The sequence below is a fragment of the Tiliqua scincoides genome, unplaced genomic scaffold (genome assembly GCF_035046505.1).
Source record: "Tiliqua scincoides isolate rTilSci1 unplaced genomic scaffold, rTilSci1.hap2 HAP2_SCAFFOLD_141, whole genome shotgun sequence".
Lineage (NCBI taxonomy): Eukaryota > Metazoa > Chordata > Lepidosauria > Squamata > Scincidae > Tiliqua > Tiliqua scincoides.
In genome coordinates this window covers 27,934-40,521 of record NW_027101393.1, presented here as the reverse complement: position 1 = coordinate 40,521, position 12,588 = coordinate 27,934, and the positions used below count along the sequence as shown (strand labels likewise).

At 43.7% G+C, this 12,588-nt stretch overlaps 1 protein-coding gene across 1 annotated transcript in view; it reads right to left on the bottom strand.

Annotated features, from left to right (window-relative positions):
• The window catches only part of LOC136635926 (copine-2-like), a 45,916-nt gene that overhangs the window by 18,511 nt on the left and 14,817 nt on the right, over positions 1 to 12,588 (bottom strand). Inside the window, exons 3-4 of the mRNA XM_066610998.1 lie at positions 5,371 to 5,442; positions 3,393 to 3,476 (exon numbers count right to left, since the gene is read on the bottom strand). Of these exons, the coding sequence (XP_066467095.1) occupies positions 3,393 to 3,476; positions 5,371 to 5,442 (156 nt within the window). The remainder of the gene's footprint in view (positions 1 to 3,392; positions 3,477 to 5,370; positions 5,443 to 12,588) is intronic.

The following is a 12,588-nucleotide window of genomic DNA, read 5'->3' as shown; positions in this document are numbered from 1 at the left end:
CTTGCCACTAAACCGCACAACAAGATCACAACAAGTTCGGGAAGATTGTCTGTGTTAGTTGGTCACAATGAAAAGCAGCAAAAAAACTAACCAATTCATTTCAGCCTAAGCTTTGTGGATGGCCAATGTTCAAATTAGGGCGCAATCATAACCAACTTTCCAGCACTGGCATAGCTATGCCATTTGTTGCATCCTGCAGTCGGGTGGCAGTCATGGAGCCCTCCTCAAGGTAAGGCAATGTTTGTTCCCTTATCTCAGAGTTGCATTGCCCTTATGTCAGTGCTGAAAAGTTGGTTAGGATTGCAACCTTAGTTAGTTTCAGGGGCTACAAGATTCTTTGCTGTTTTTATCCAGAGGATGGGGTGGTATCACTGGTTAGGAGCTACAAGGCTCAAGTTTACTGAATGACATCTGACACTCCAGCCCACCACACTTCCTATTCTGCTCCATTCCCCTTTTTCTGTTTGAAATCAGGGAGTGGGAGGAAGAAGAGCAGTAGAAGCTGACAGGTGGGCAAAGGCAGGAGCCCCCCTCCCAAATTATCATCTAACCGGTCAGCTCCAGGGGCAGTCCAACCACATCCTAAAACTCCTGCAACATACAAGGGTTTCTTCACAAGCACATTGAGGCACAAAAGGTTCCCTGGGACCAGAAAATTTAGAAAACTTAATATACTAATTATAAATACAAAACATAATACAGAGCAGAGCCCATTGTGGATTTATAGTTTGAAGCTAAGCTGAGCCTGGATACAGTCTGAATTACAAGAGTATGGAGCTCATGTGGCTGCTAGGAGCATTTGCCTGAATGTCTTGAGACATACAAAATTATGCATGGGACTGATAGAGGGAAGTTCTCTTCCCCTTCGCACAGCACCAGAACCAGGAGACAACCATGAATATCGACTGGCAGGAGAATAAACCAAAGGAAATATTTCCTTACCCAGTGCATAATTGTTCTGTAGAACTTCTTGCCACATGACTTTGGGATGGCCTAGATGCCTTAAAAAGGGAATTGAACAGACTGATGGAGGAAAAGTTCATCAGAGGTTACAAGCCACGATGACTATATGCAGCCTCTGGGTTTCAGAGGTAGCCAATCTCTGAATGTCAGTTGCAAGGGAATGGCAACAAGATACAGGTACAGTCTTGTCTTGAGTGCTCCCTGAGACATCTTATGAACAACTTTGAGACACAGGAAGCTGCACTGAGTGGGCTCTGGGCTTATCCAGCAGGGTTCCTCTTATATTCTTATGGTCACATAATCATGAAAATGCCATGCATTGGAGAAGGCCTGGATTATTGTTCTGAGAAATATTACTCAAAGCGATTTCTGCATGTGGTAGACTGCATTAAAATAAATGATAATCCTTTTTAAAAAAAATTATCCTGCCTTTCCACTAAAATACGTCCTCAATGTGACTTTTACAACAAAGACTAATGGAATAAATGACAGTTTTATTGCAAAACATCATAAAAAATGAAATAAAATAGCAAGCAGTTTTATAAAACCAGCAGGACCAAGCCGAAAAGAAATATCACTGATGCCATAAGTTCAGGTGAAGAGGACACACTCTGTTACTCTAAATCAGGGATCTCTAAACCCCAGCCCGGGGGCCAGATGTGGCCCGCCAAGAGCCTCTATTCGGCCCACGGCCAGCCTCTGATCCCCTGAGAGCCTCTGGCCCAGTTAACCAAACACAACCAGAGTTGTGCTTTTGGAGTGAGGGAATGGGGGTCCTTTTAAGTGTGTTATTTATTTCTTGGGCTGTGTTTGTGCTTGGAGAAGTCCTGGGCATTTGAGTTCATTCATTTATTCATTCATCTAAGTTCCATCTCTAATGCCTTTATTTAAATTTTAAATTAAATTTTTTTCCAGCCCTTGCCACTGTGCCATGTATTTGATGCAGCCCTTTGACTGAAAAGTTTAGAGACCCCTGCTCTAAATGATGGAAACAAAGGCACTAGTGGTGATCAAGAAAGCTGGGTGACGGAGAGCATCAGAGAATTCTCGAGCCATCTGAACAGGTGCCTTTGCAACAACTTCCCCTTCAGCATCCAAGAAAGTTCTCAACACCCTACTGAAAGATTTGGCTCAGTGATCTTCTTTGATATCAAACCAGACTTCTTTAAAGAAACAAACAAAAAAAAATCCCTTTGGTTTTTCCTGGCTCTTGTTTATCAATTCCACAGCCAAAGCCTAGATAGACCTTGCCAATTATTTAGCATTGCACCTTGGCTGTTTGTCTTCAATTCCTCATTTGCTGCACAGAAAAACTTGGCTAGTTATGGCACATCATTTTATCTACTGAAATGATTTAAGGTCCCCATGCATGTCTTATCCAGCCCCAATTATTTTTCTGAAACCTCGCCATCAATGACTAATCTAAGTCCCTGGGGTTGAACAAGATATTCTCTCTCCTTAACTTAAAACAGTTTCAAATTACGGGTGCTTTGTAACATCCAAAGATGAAGTTCGCTCTTCAGATTTTGGAAAGCTACTTTTTTCTTTTGCATGTCTTGTGAATCAGATTCCTAAAAATAAATCTATTTTTTCACATTTTACTGCCCAACAAAGTTTATGGATTTCAACCCTCCAAGTGCACTTATGCTTAACTGCTCCACACTATCAGATATTTTGATTGCTTATAAAAGAAAAAAAACCATTTTTGTTCCAAATTGTCTAGAAATGTTGGGTTGGTAATAATTAATAACTACTGACTTTTGTGAGTTATTTATTTACAGGCTGCAGACAGAAGTGCAAAAAATTAGTCCCTCTTTTTCCTTGGTCCTTTCTCCTCACATGCACAAAGCTGGCTCATCCCTGGATAGCCCAGGGAATGGGTCTCTCTGCAACAAAACTGACATTTGTACTTTAAAAGGGGATGACTAAGGGCACAAGCCTAAGCGCCCCTACTCAGAAGTAAGTTCTATTGTGTTCAATGGGACTTACTCCCAGGAAAGTGAGGATAGGATTGCAACCTAAGTGGTTAAGAATCTGGAGAACAAATGGACTGCCTTCAGTCATACAAACCTTCCTATACATTACAGCCTTCAGGAGGCTCTGTTCCGACTTCTGCCACCATCGAATGTACGGCTGGTAGGTACACAGAGCAAGGGCCTTCTTGGTGATGGAACCCAGGCTATGGAGCTAGATTGGCTAGCCCTTTGCATCTTTCAGTAGTAAACACATCATTGGTTAGACACGCTTGGACAAATTCATCTCTCTTACATTTACAGGGGCTGCTGCTTGCTTTCGACAACACCGTTTCAAACTGCTTTATCAATTACAGTTTTATAGCAAGATCATCAGCCATCCTTGAGTTCTCTCTCAGGAAGAACAAATAGAATATTGTAAATCAATAAATGGATGACAACACCCTTCCTTCTTACCTCCGTTCGGTGGACCAGCATCCATTTTCCATCATCTCCTGGTTTATAAAACTCTAAGAATGGATCTGACTTTCCAAACAAGTCCTGCAGGGAAGCAAAAAGGAAAGCATACACATTGATTACAGAGCTAACTTTCTCAGCTGTCAAGGACAGCCATGCAATGCAGTTAAACAGAAGAGAGAAAGCTCTATAGCTATCCTGAAGCAATAAATCAGAGGCAACAAAACCACTCTTGTTTTGCTCTCCCTGTGCAACAGTCTGAATTAATAAGAAATGCTGAACTGTAAATCTTGGCCATCTGACCACATGCAGGTAGTAAAGCACCTGTAGAGACTTTTATTCCCCCCCAAGCAACAAATGTTCTTGGTATGATGTGACCCCTGATGCAGATATAGAAGAGACAAAATAAAAGTCCTCTACAAACAAACCATCACCAGAAATTCTGGGGGCTTAAAATGGGAAAACAGGCTGTCTGGAGGTCAGCAGGTCCTCTTTGCTTGGAGAGGCTCACTTGGCCAATACACAGAGCTTATTTAGGGCAGTTGTGATTAGGGCCAACCCATTAGTGATGGTGATGGTGATGGTAAGGTGATTAGTGATGGTAAGGTGGCCACCTCCAGGAGCAAATTGCTCAAGGTGTCCACTGCCACCCTGCAATGGTGGCTTCACCACACCTCTGTCCTGGTGCCTCTCTTTAGCTCATGGCTGGCTAGCCAGTCCCCACCACCACTCCTTGTTTGCTCCCTGCATGGAATGAAGTAAGAAGGAGGTGTAGTACAGAAAGGAGCAGAACTGCATCTCTGCTCAAGACTCTTAGCAGCCCACCACTGTCCTTTCTTCCACATGTCACTTCCTTCTGCTCCTTTCCGTGCGGGGAGCAGGATGGGAGGTAGTCGCAGCATTAGGGTACTGCCAAGTAGGGAAAGAAGGGTGGAATTGAGCACTGGTATGAGGGGCAAGCATCACATTCTGCACACTGTGGTGAGGGGTGGGTGGTATCTTTCCCAGTCTTTACCTGGAGATGCCAAGGATTAAACCCCACACCAATGGCTGAACAAGATGTTGCCTTTGAGGTGCAAGGTGACAATCAGAGAGCGGGTCTTATCAATGTCCTGATTTAAGAACACTCCCTGTCTCTTATCTGGAACCTACATGCTTGTCCCTTTAGTGACACAGAATAACTTTTTTCATTTTCCCAGTAATCCTAAATTTCTTTGAACATCTTAGTGATAAAATCCCTGTTGACCTCGGTTTGCTGCTTTCTTTCACCAATTTGTTTAGTGTGTGTTTTTGCTGTTGTTAGTAGCAAACGGCAGTGGAAATTTTTGAATAAAGGGCAGGGTAGAAAAGTTTGAAACCTAAAATACAATTCCAACTAGAGGACTCAAGCCTGAAAATACTGGGGGAGGGGGAGCCCAGCTTTCACTGTAAGAGCAAGAGGCAGAGTGCGAGACAGTGTGCACGTGTGAGGGAGTTAGAGCAGGGGTGCCAAACATAAGGCTCATGGGCCGAATGCAGCCCCTTGAAGCCATTAATCCAGCCCCCATTATAATTGTGCTCTCCCAGCCTGATAATTGGACTCTCTCATATCCTGAAAATAGGGACAAGATTTGCACATTTTCTCTTCTGTCATTTACAGCTAGTGAGATTCTATGTGAGCACAAAGTGCTTATTTCTGGCCATTATTTCCTTATTTCCTCTACTTAATGATGTCACTTCCTGCCTAATGATGTCACTTTTGGCCCTCAGCTAGCAAGCATCATGAATGGTAACTTTGGCCCTCTGTATGAAATGAGTTTGACATCCCTGAGTTAGAGAGCAAATAACCTCAGTGTGAGTGTGTTAGAGCTAATAATCTGGGGGTTAGTACTAATAATCTCAGTGCGTGCACGTGAACTAATTTTCTCCACGTAAATATACAAGATTCTGTAAATCTGATGCAGAGGTGGGCTTGAAGTCATTTTTAAAAAACACATACCTTTTTATCCAGCTTTCTGCCAGCCATGTTGAGAGTGATCACACGGTTGTCGGATAGCTCTTGGGCTGCTATCTGAAAGACAAGCATTAATTTAGTCATGTGGTGCCATCAATGGATATGAGAACTCTTTTACACAAAGTGGGGGGGGGGAGATGCAGATCCCTCCCTCTCTTGAATCTAGAACATGCTCTAATGGTTTCTTTTGGCAGACACTCGAGAACCCTGCCACACCCACCTCTCCTCCCCCTTCAGCATCTTTTCAAGCTTCTTGTTGCACCATTCCAACTTCTCCTTTGGAGAAGGAGAAGCCAAAAGGGCACAGCAGGGAGCTTGAAAAGCTCAGTCACACTCACCACCTTCTTCTCCTGCCACCTGGCTCAGAACCTGAAAGTCATTGGCTGTGATGTCATCATGTTGTCACCACCACATTTGCACCTTGAGATGGGTGGGACCAGTGTACTGCAGCCCACTTAGTGGTCAAAGTTGGACCACCCTGATCTAGATGGTAAACCACCCAGAACAGGGAAGGGGATTGAAGCAGGGCAAGCAGGATGTATCTATGCTTAAGTATGTATAACTGAAACAGTCAGGAAAGAGGATGAATGAAGGCATAATGCATGAGGCTTCACAGAAAAAAAGTGGGTTTGAAGGGTTTTGAAGGAAATGAGACAAGGGGAGCCTTCATTCATTTTGAGCAATGAACCACACACATCTATTTGACTCCTGAAAGGTAAAGCACAGACAGAAAGCCAAGGGATAAGCAGGTGCATAAAATGGCCATTTGAAAAAGATCAACAAGAACAACAACAAAACCCTCCAGTGTCCCTCAAGCCAGCTCCAGAGAGGGAAGCAAGTCCTGCCAAAGGGCACCTACCATGCACACTTGGAGGGCAGGGAGAGAGGATCCTCCATCTGCATTCCCCGATTAAATGACTTTCATGGGACACTTCCTTACATGGCACCAGACCTTGGGTTCACCTACATCAGTACAGTCAAAATGGACTGAAAGCAGCTCTCTAGGGTTTCCATTGGGGGCCTTTTCCAGTCCTTACCTGAAGGTGCCACTGCCAGGGACTTGAGCCTTCCTACATGCAAAGCAGGTGGTCTACCCACCAAACCTCAAGCCCTCCACAGGTGGAGGAGAAAACAAATATGGGAACGCTGTACACAGAAGTGCATTTTGCGCTGAAAAATAACCAGCAGGTTTGAGGGCTAAGCCACTAATTCCCACTGTCTTTCCTCCTCACAATTGCAGCCTACTGAATTAGCTTTAAACATTTGTTTTTGTTTTAAAAACCACCAAACTTCTTGTAACATTTATTCTGGGACTTCTCCAGCCATTTCAAGCTATCAAAAAGGTGGTTTGTGGCAACAGAATGAACTCGGAGCTGGCCTTCTAATACTCTAATGGCAAGTTCCCCATTTTTGCTTTCCACCCTCGGCATCCACAGAGATGAAAGAAAAGCCCAAACTGCAATTATTGTACCAATGCAAAATATTAACAACAATCAATACAGATTTACACCCCAACTTTACAAGTGTTGCCTCCATGATAATAAAATGAATATTTACATTTCTATCACACCCTTCCTCCACAGACCTCAAGAGAGCATGTATGGTCTCCTTCCTTCCTTTCAGCCTCACAACAACCCTGTAAATTAGGCTAGGCCAGTGGTTTTCAAACTGGGGCGTCACAATACCCCAGCCTGAAGGCCCTGGCCTCTGCCCCCTTAAGGAGCAGGGGCAGCAAGGAGGCAGGGGGGAGGCAGTGATGCGATCCCCAGAATCGCGTTGCTAACAGGGCTGCAGGGACTGGGATGCACTCACCAGCCTGCAGCAGTGTCCTGGGGGTGCAGGGAGCCCTGTGCGAGCGGCTGCAAAGCTCCCCAGCCTGCAGAAAGTAAAAGTGGAGCGACTGCGTGGGGATCTTCCTGGGGATCATGTCGCTGCCTTCCCTGTGCCCTCGCTGCCTCCCTCCCCTCCCCTCCCCTGCAAGGACTTACTGTGGTTTTCAAACCCCCTGAGAGTTTGAAAACCGCAGGGTTAGGCCAAGAAACAGTGATTGGCTCAAGACCACCCAATGAACCTAATGACTGAATAGTAATTCATGTCATGGTCTCTCTCTGTAGGCTGTGCTGGAGGCAGCAGTGGTGTGGGGGGGGGGCAAATGCCCCCAAACAAGTAGGCTACCCAGCCACCCTCCTTGCTGAGCTCTTGTAGTGACTTGAAGATACAGACACTTTCCACATAATTGGAGAGCTAGTCATCCATCTGTCAAATCAATATAACAAACAGTTCCCAATTTCAGGTATGCCTCACTTAATGTCAGGGATATATTCTCCAATCCCCATAGTTATGTGATTAGGTCATTACGTGAACATTCAGTCCAATCTATTGCCTTTATTGTGTAAACAGACACTCCCTGCCAGACACTAGCTGGCTGCACACTCTGCTGGAGATAGGTTGCCTCTTCTTTGCATTAAGAGCCTCTTTGTTGTGTAAACAGAAAATCTGCTGCAGGCTATGGGAGACCTGACTGCCTCATTTTGTTGTACCTTGACCACCATCATATATGCAGTCCGTCATTAAGCAGAAGGTTGTTAAGTGAGGCATGCCTGTACTGTACTAGTTTCCATTCATATCTTCCCTCTATCCACCCACCCCTCAGAAAAACACTTTTGCCCCTCTGTGTCTCAAAAAAAATTTTTAGGTGCTGCCACTGGCCTCTTCCCTCCTGACAATCTAACCAACATACCACCATGACTCAAGACAGACAACAGTGGTTGTGTTTTCCCTGAAGAGCCAAAGGCAACGCAAAACAGACATTGTTGCAGGTGACAAGTAGCCTCATCCCACTATCATCTCAGTTCACAGGTTTGTCACTGTACTTCCAAATTGACACAATGCATGTGGCCAGTGACCCGTCAGACGAATGAAATCAGGGCACACACCATGAGCATTTGAAAGAAAATCTTGATTTATGGGGAAAACGTTCACAAATGGCATTCATTGTTTGCAGGCTGACCACCACTCTATCTGCCTCAGGAGCCTACCACCTTTTCCATTACATATAAAGACCATTTCATATTCTCCCTCCCTAAACAACCACATGGAAAGTAAGCCAATACATGCAAAACCTACCCAATTTATCTTATGCAAATTATCTTGCATGCCTTATGTAGCCTGAAGATTTTTTTTAATGCTGAGCTTCCCCACTACTGCTGCTTTTTATTCTGGCTACTAATTTGATTCTATGCAGGTACATTTCTGGGCAAAATGCAAACACGAAGGATGGAAAATATAGCATGTGGAAATACGGAAACATTTTCTGCCTTGGTACAGCTGGCTGCAGCATCTCTCTCTCTCCCTCCTAGTTCTCATCCAGCCTTGGGTAAAAAAACGACATTGACCAGGGCTAAAAATACCACTTCACTTGTTTGCAGTTTGCTTTCCAAAATATTTGAATAAAAAGCAGTGAGTCAGAGCTTTTGCTGATGGAGATGACACAAGATGAGCTTGTAATTGCCTCTTTTTCCTTAGTACTGTCACACAGATGTAGCCCAGAAGTTAGAAGGCAAAGCTGCAATGGGGAATAATTGTATTTTAGGAACACACAAGTGTATTGACAAATAGAGATGTTTGGAAATGGTGTCATTTAACTTACTCAAAAGTAAGCCCATTAATTTCAGTAAGACTTAAGCTGTAATCCTATCTTACTCACTGGAAAGAAACACCTCTACAATTAAAGATGCACAAGACACTGTGGCCAGATGGCATCAACCCAGTTGTTCTTAAGAAGCTCATATGTGAACATATTGCTCTTCTAGCAAAAATATATACATTGTGCCTTACATCAGTCTCTATGCCAGAGGACTGGGAGGTATCCAACACTGATATGTAGAAGGGGATTTAAGAAAATACAGGCTGATCAGTTTAATATCTGTTCTTGGTACACTTGATGGAAAGTGCAATTAAATAAATAGTTACGATGCACACAGAAGAATGACTCTTGCTGAAGGAGAATCAGCGTGCTTTCTGCAAATGTAAGCTCTGCCTCACTAACCTTCAATGCTTTCGAGAGTGACATCAGGGATGTGGCTAGAGGCCATTTCAGCTGACACTGTATACTTGGGAATTTCAGAAAAGTTTGATCAAGTCTCTCACTTGAGTCTTTCAAGCTCTTGAATGAACTTAGCAGTCATGGGGCAAGAGGATAGGTCTGGAAAACGGAGTACTGGTAAACTAGTTCAAGAAGCAGTCGAGGAATGAATGGACAATTTTCACAGGGGAGAAAAGTAAGAAGCAGAGACTCTCAAAGATCTGTGTCAGAACTGGCACTTGTTCATAAATCTGTAGTTAGGGTAAACAATGAAGTAACCATATTTGGAGGTGACAACAAACACAAGGCAGTAAGAAGCAAAGTGATTGGTGAAAAGCTCCAAAATGACCAAACTAGGCAAATAGGCAACCAATTAGCAAATGTGGCTCAATGTCAATAAGAAGTGATGCACCTGGGGTTAGATTTTCCCCCTGAAGTTACAACAGTTAAATTCAAATCAGTTTGAGAGAGTGGCATTGCAAGCAAAAGTGTCTGAGGTTATTCTACATGAAAATGTATCCAAATGGGCTCAAAGTGCTTGAACCACTTTAATGCTAGTATCTAAACTGAAACAGAACCAGAGAGTTGTAAAAAAAAACAACAAAAAGATCTATTCCAGTTTGACTCCTTGCTAGAGTTACACTGAAAAGAAACAGAAATGAATTCAGCGTATATCACATTTGGAACGTAACAACCCTAGCAGGGAAAGAGCACTCCTATGCTCATTTAGATTAATTACAGCAAATGTGATTAGGCAGTCTATGATGTGTGATGGTGGGGCCTCCTAACCAATTCAGAGCATGGAACAATGACTCGGATCGCTGGGCTTCTGGAAATATAGAAGCAAAGAGCTGGAGGCTTGTTGCTTCTTTGTTGCTGGATAACAAATACGTAGAGAAGGTTAAACAAAAATTACAGTACAAGGGTGGTTTTTTTATAAATGTAGGTTGACCTTCATTTGGCTCCTCTTAAAATATTCTGAGAGATTCTCTAAAAGCTTACTTTCAAGGGAAAGGTTAGTTTTCTACAGGGTCAAACCATATATTACACAGTTGCATGTCACTTTCCAATGCTTTTTTCCTAGAAAACAAAGCCAACAGAGAAAGCTGCAGTCCTGAGTGGAACAATAGCACAGGTGGGCCTTTCCCCTTGGGAATTTTTTCCAACTCTATGAGAGAGAAATGTTCCTCCCACACTGACTCTAAAAGCTCTTATTTAGAAAATGAAGCAAGTTTGTTTTTTGTCCTCTTTGTGTTTTGTGTTTGTTCTCCTTATTTTGCACATAAGCCAGGAGTAATGCAAAGCTACAAATAACCAGCTGCTGAAACTGGTCCTGAAACATGTACAGTGGGCCCTCCTTATCTGAGGATGCCAGGCCTGTGGCTAGAATGCCTCAGAGGACGTCTTAGAAGCAACTGGAAATCGCTGATTGAAACCAGATGTGACTTCCAGTCATGTCTGGGAGACCTTCTTAGGAGACCAGAAGTCCGGGTGTGACTCCCAGGTAAGTTATTGTGGTACCATGCCAGGTCCCCAGTGCATTTAATTATCTGCATATTTCAGTGCTTATATTATTTCAGTACTATATATATACATATATTCAGTACTCCCCTGGGGGCTGGGGATAAGAATAGGCCCTCAGTTTGGCTGTACTCATCATGAGAGGTGACTAAACAGCCACCGGGTAGATGGGACTTGTTAGCCTGGGAAGGCAGCTCATCTGAGAGAAGGAAAACTCTGATCCCAAACCTCCACTGCCTTGTGGCTACATCCAGTTATGGAAAAGGCTTCAGGAGTCAACCTGGAGGCAAAATCCGGAGCCGGAGTCCCTGAGGCAGTTCATGGCTGAACACAGTCACGTTCTGGCAACTCCTGCGACGCCGCTGGAACCAACCTTATTGACCTCTTCCTTTCCATTGGACCATTTCAGCGACATGGAGAGGGGGGATTTGCTGCACGGGTAACAGTCTATCCTCCATATCTACTTTACCCAGGCTTCACGCACTGGAGAGGACACTCTGTTCCAGAACTACTATTCAGAGCGCGATACTGAGTGTGATTCTTCCGAGACTGAAGGATGCCAACACACATATTTCAGTATCTGTAGGGGTCCTAAAACAGATCTCCCGTGGATACCAAAGGCCCACTGGATCTTCAGAGCCAAAGTATTCACTACCACAAAGCTTCCTTGACAATGAATTATCCACGCAAAGTGCCTTGTGAGCCAAAAGAACTGGGCTGAGGACTGGGGGCAGGGGAGACAACATGTGCTAATCTCCTACATAGGTATAAGCTCCTACAAGTCCAGAAAGTCTGCCATGGAGGTGTGGGTAAGGAACATCTAAATATGTTCCAGAATAGGGGTAGGAAATATGAAGCCACCTTAAGGGCATCTTCCTACCCATATTTGTATGCATCTCAGCAGTGGAAACCCAGTCAGAGGCCTTTGTAATCCATCTCAAGAGAGACTTCAGCAGACAGTCCTTTGCCGTTATTGCGCACTTAAGAGGCTTGCTCCCATGACACACAAAAATTGTGTCTCAGATACACAAAAGTATAGCAAGTGGGTGAAGTCCCTAAAAGAAGAGATTTGTTAAGGCATCTCCCCCAGCACAAACAGCAAGTGAAGGGTTAAAGAGGCTTTGTCCTACATGAACGAAGGACAGAGGGCCAAAATACTGATTATACCCAAACTAGGAAGGCTCCTGAATTATCATCTTGTGATTCAATACAAGGTTCCAGACTCCTCCCATTCCCCAGCAGATTAGGTTTAGAAGTCACAGATAGATCTTTAAAGTCTATGACTTTGTGGAGAAAAATGGTATTTAAATGTATATTTTGCAGCCTATTGGAGAACCAGGTGCTTGTGCAGCAAATATCTGAGAATTCATTAAAAAATACTTGTACCCTTTTTCCCCTAGTGATTAAAACAAGAAAAAATATATCCAAGGTTTTGTTTTAATAGCAAAAGAGGGGCTAAAAATCCAAAGAAAATTGTGTTTGGACAGGATGAAAACCAAGAGATTCAACAGTCCCTAACCCAAATGCACAACATAGGTCCCCCCCCCCTTGAAAAAAGTGTTTCGAGAGAGTGAATGTGAGCAGAGCTATTGCACATT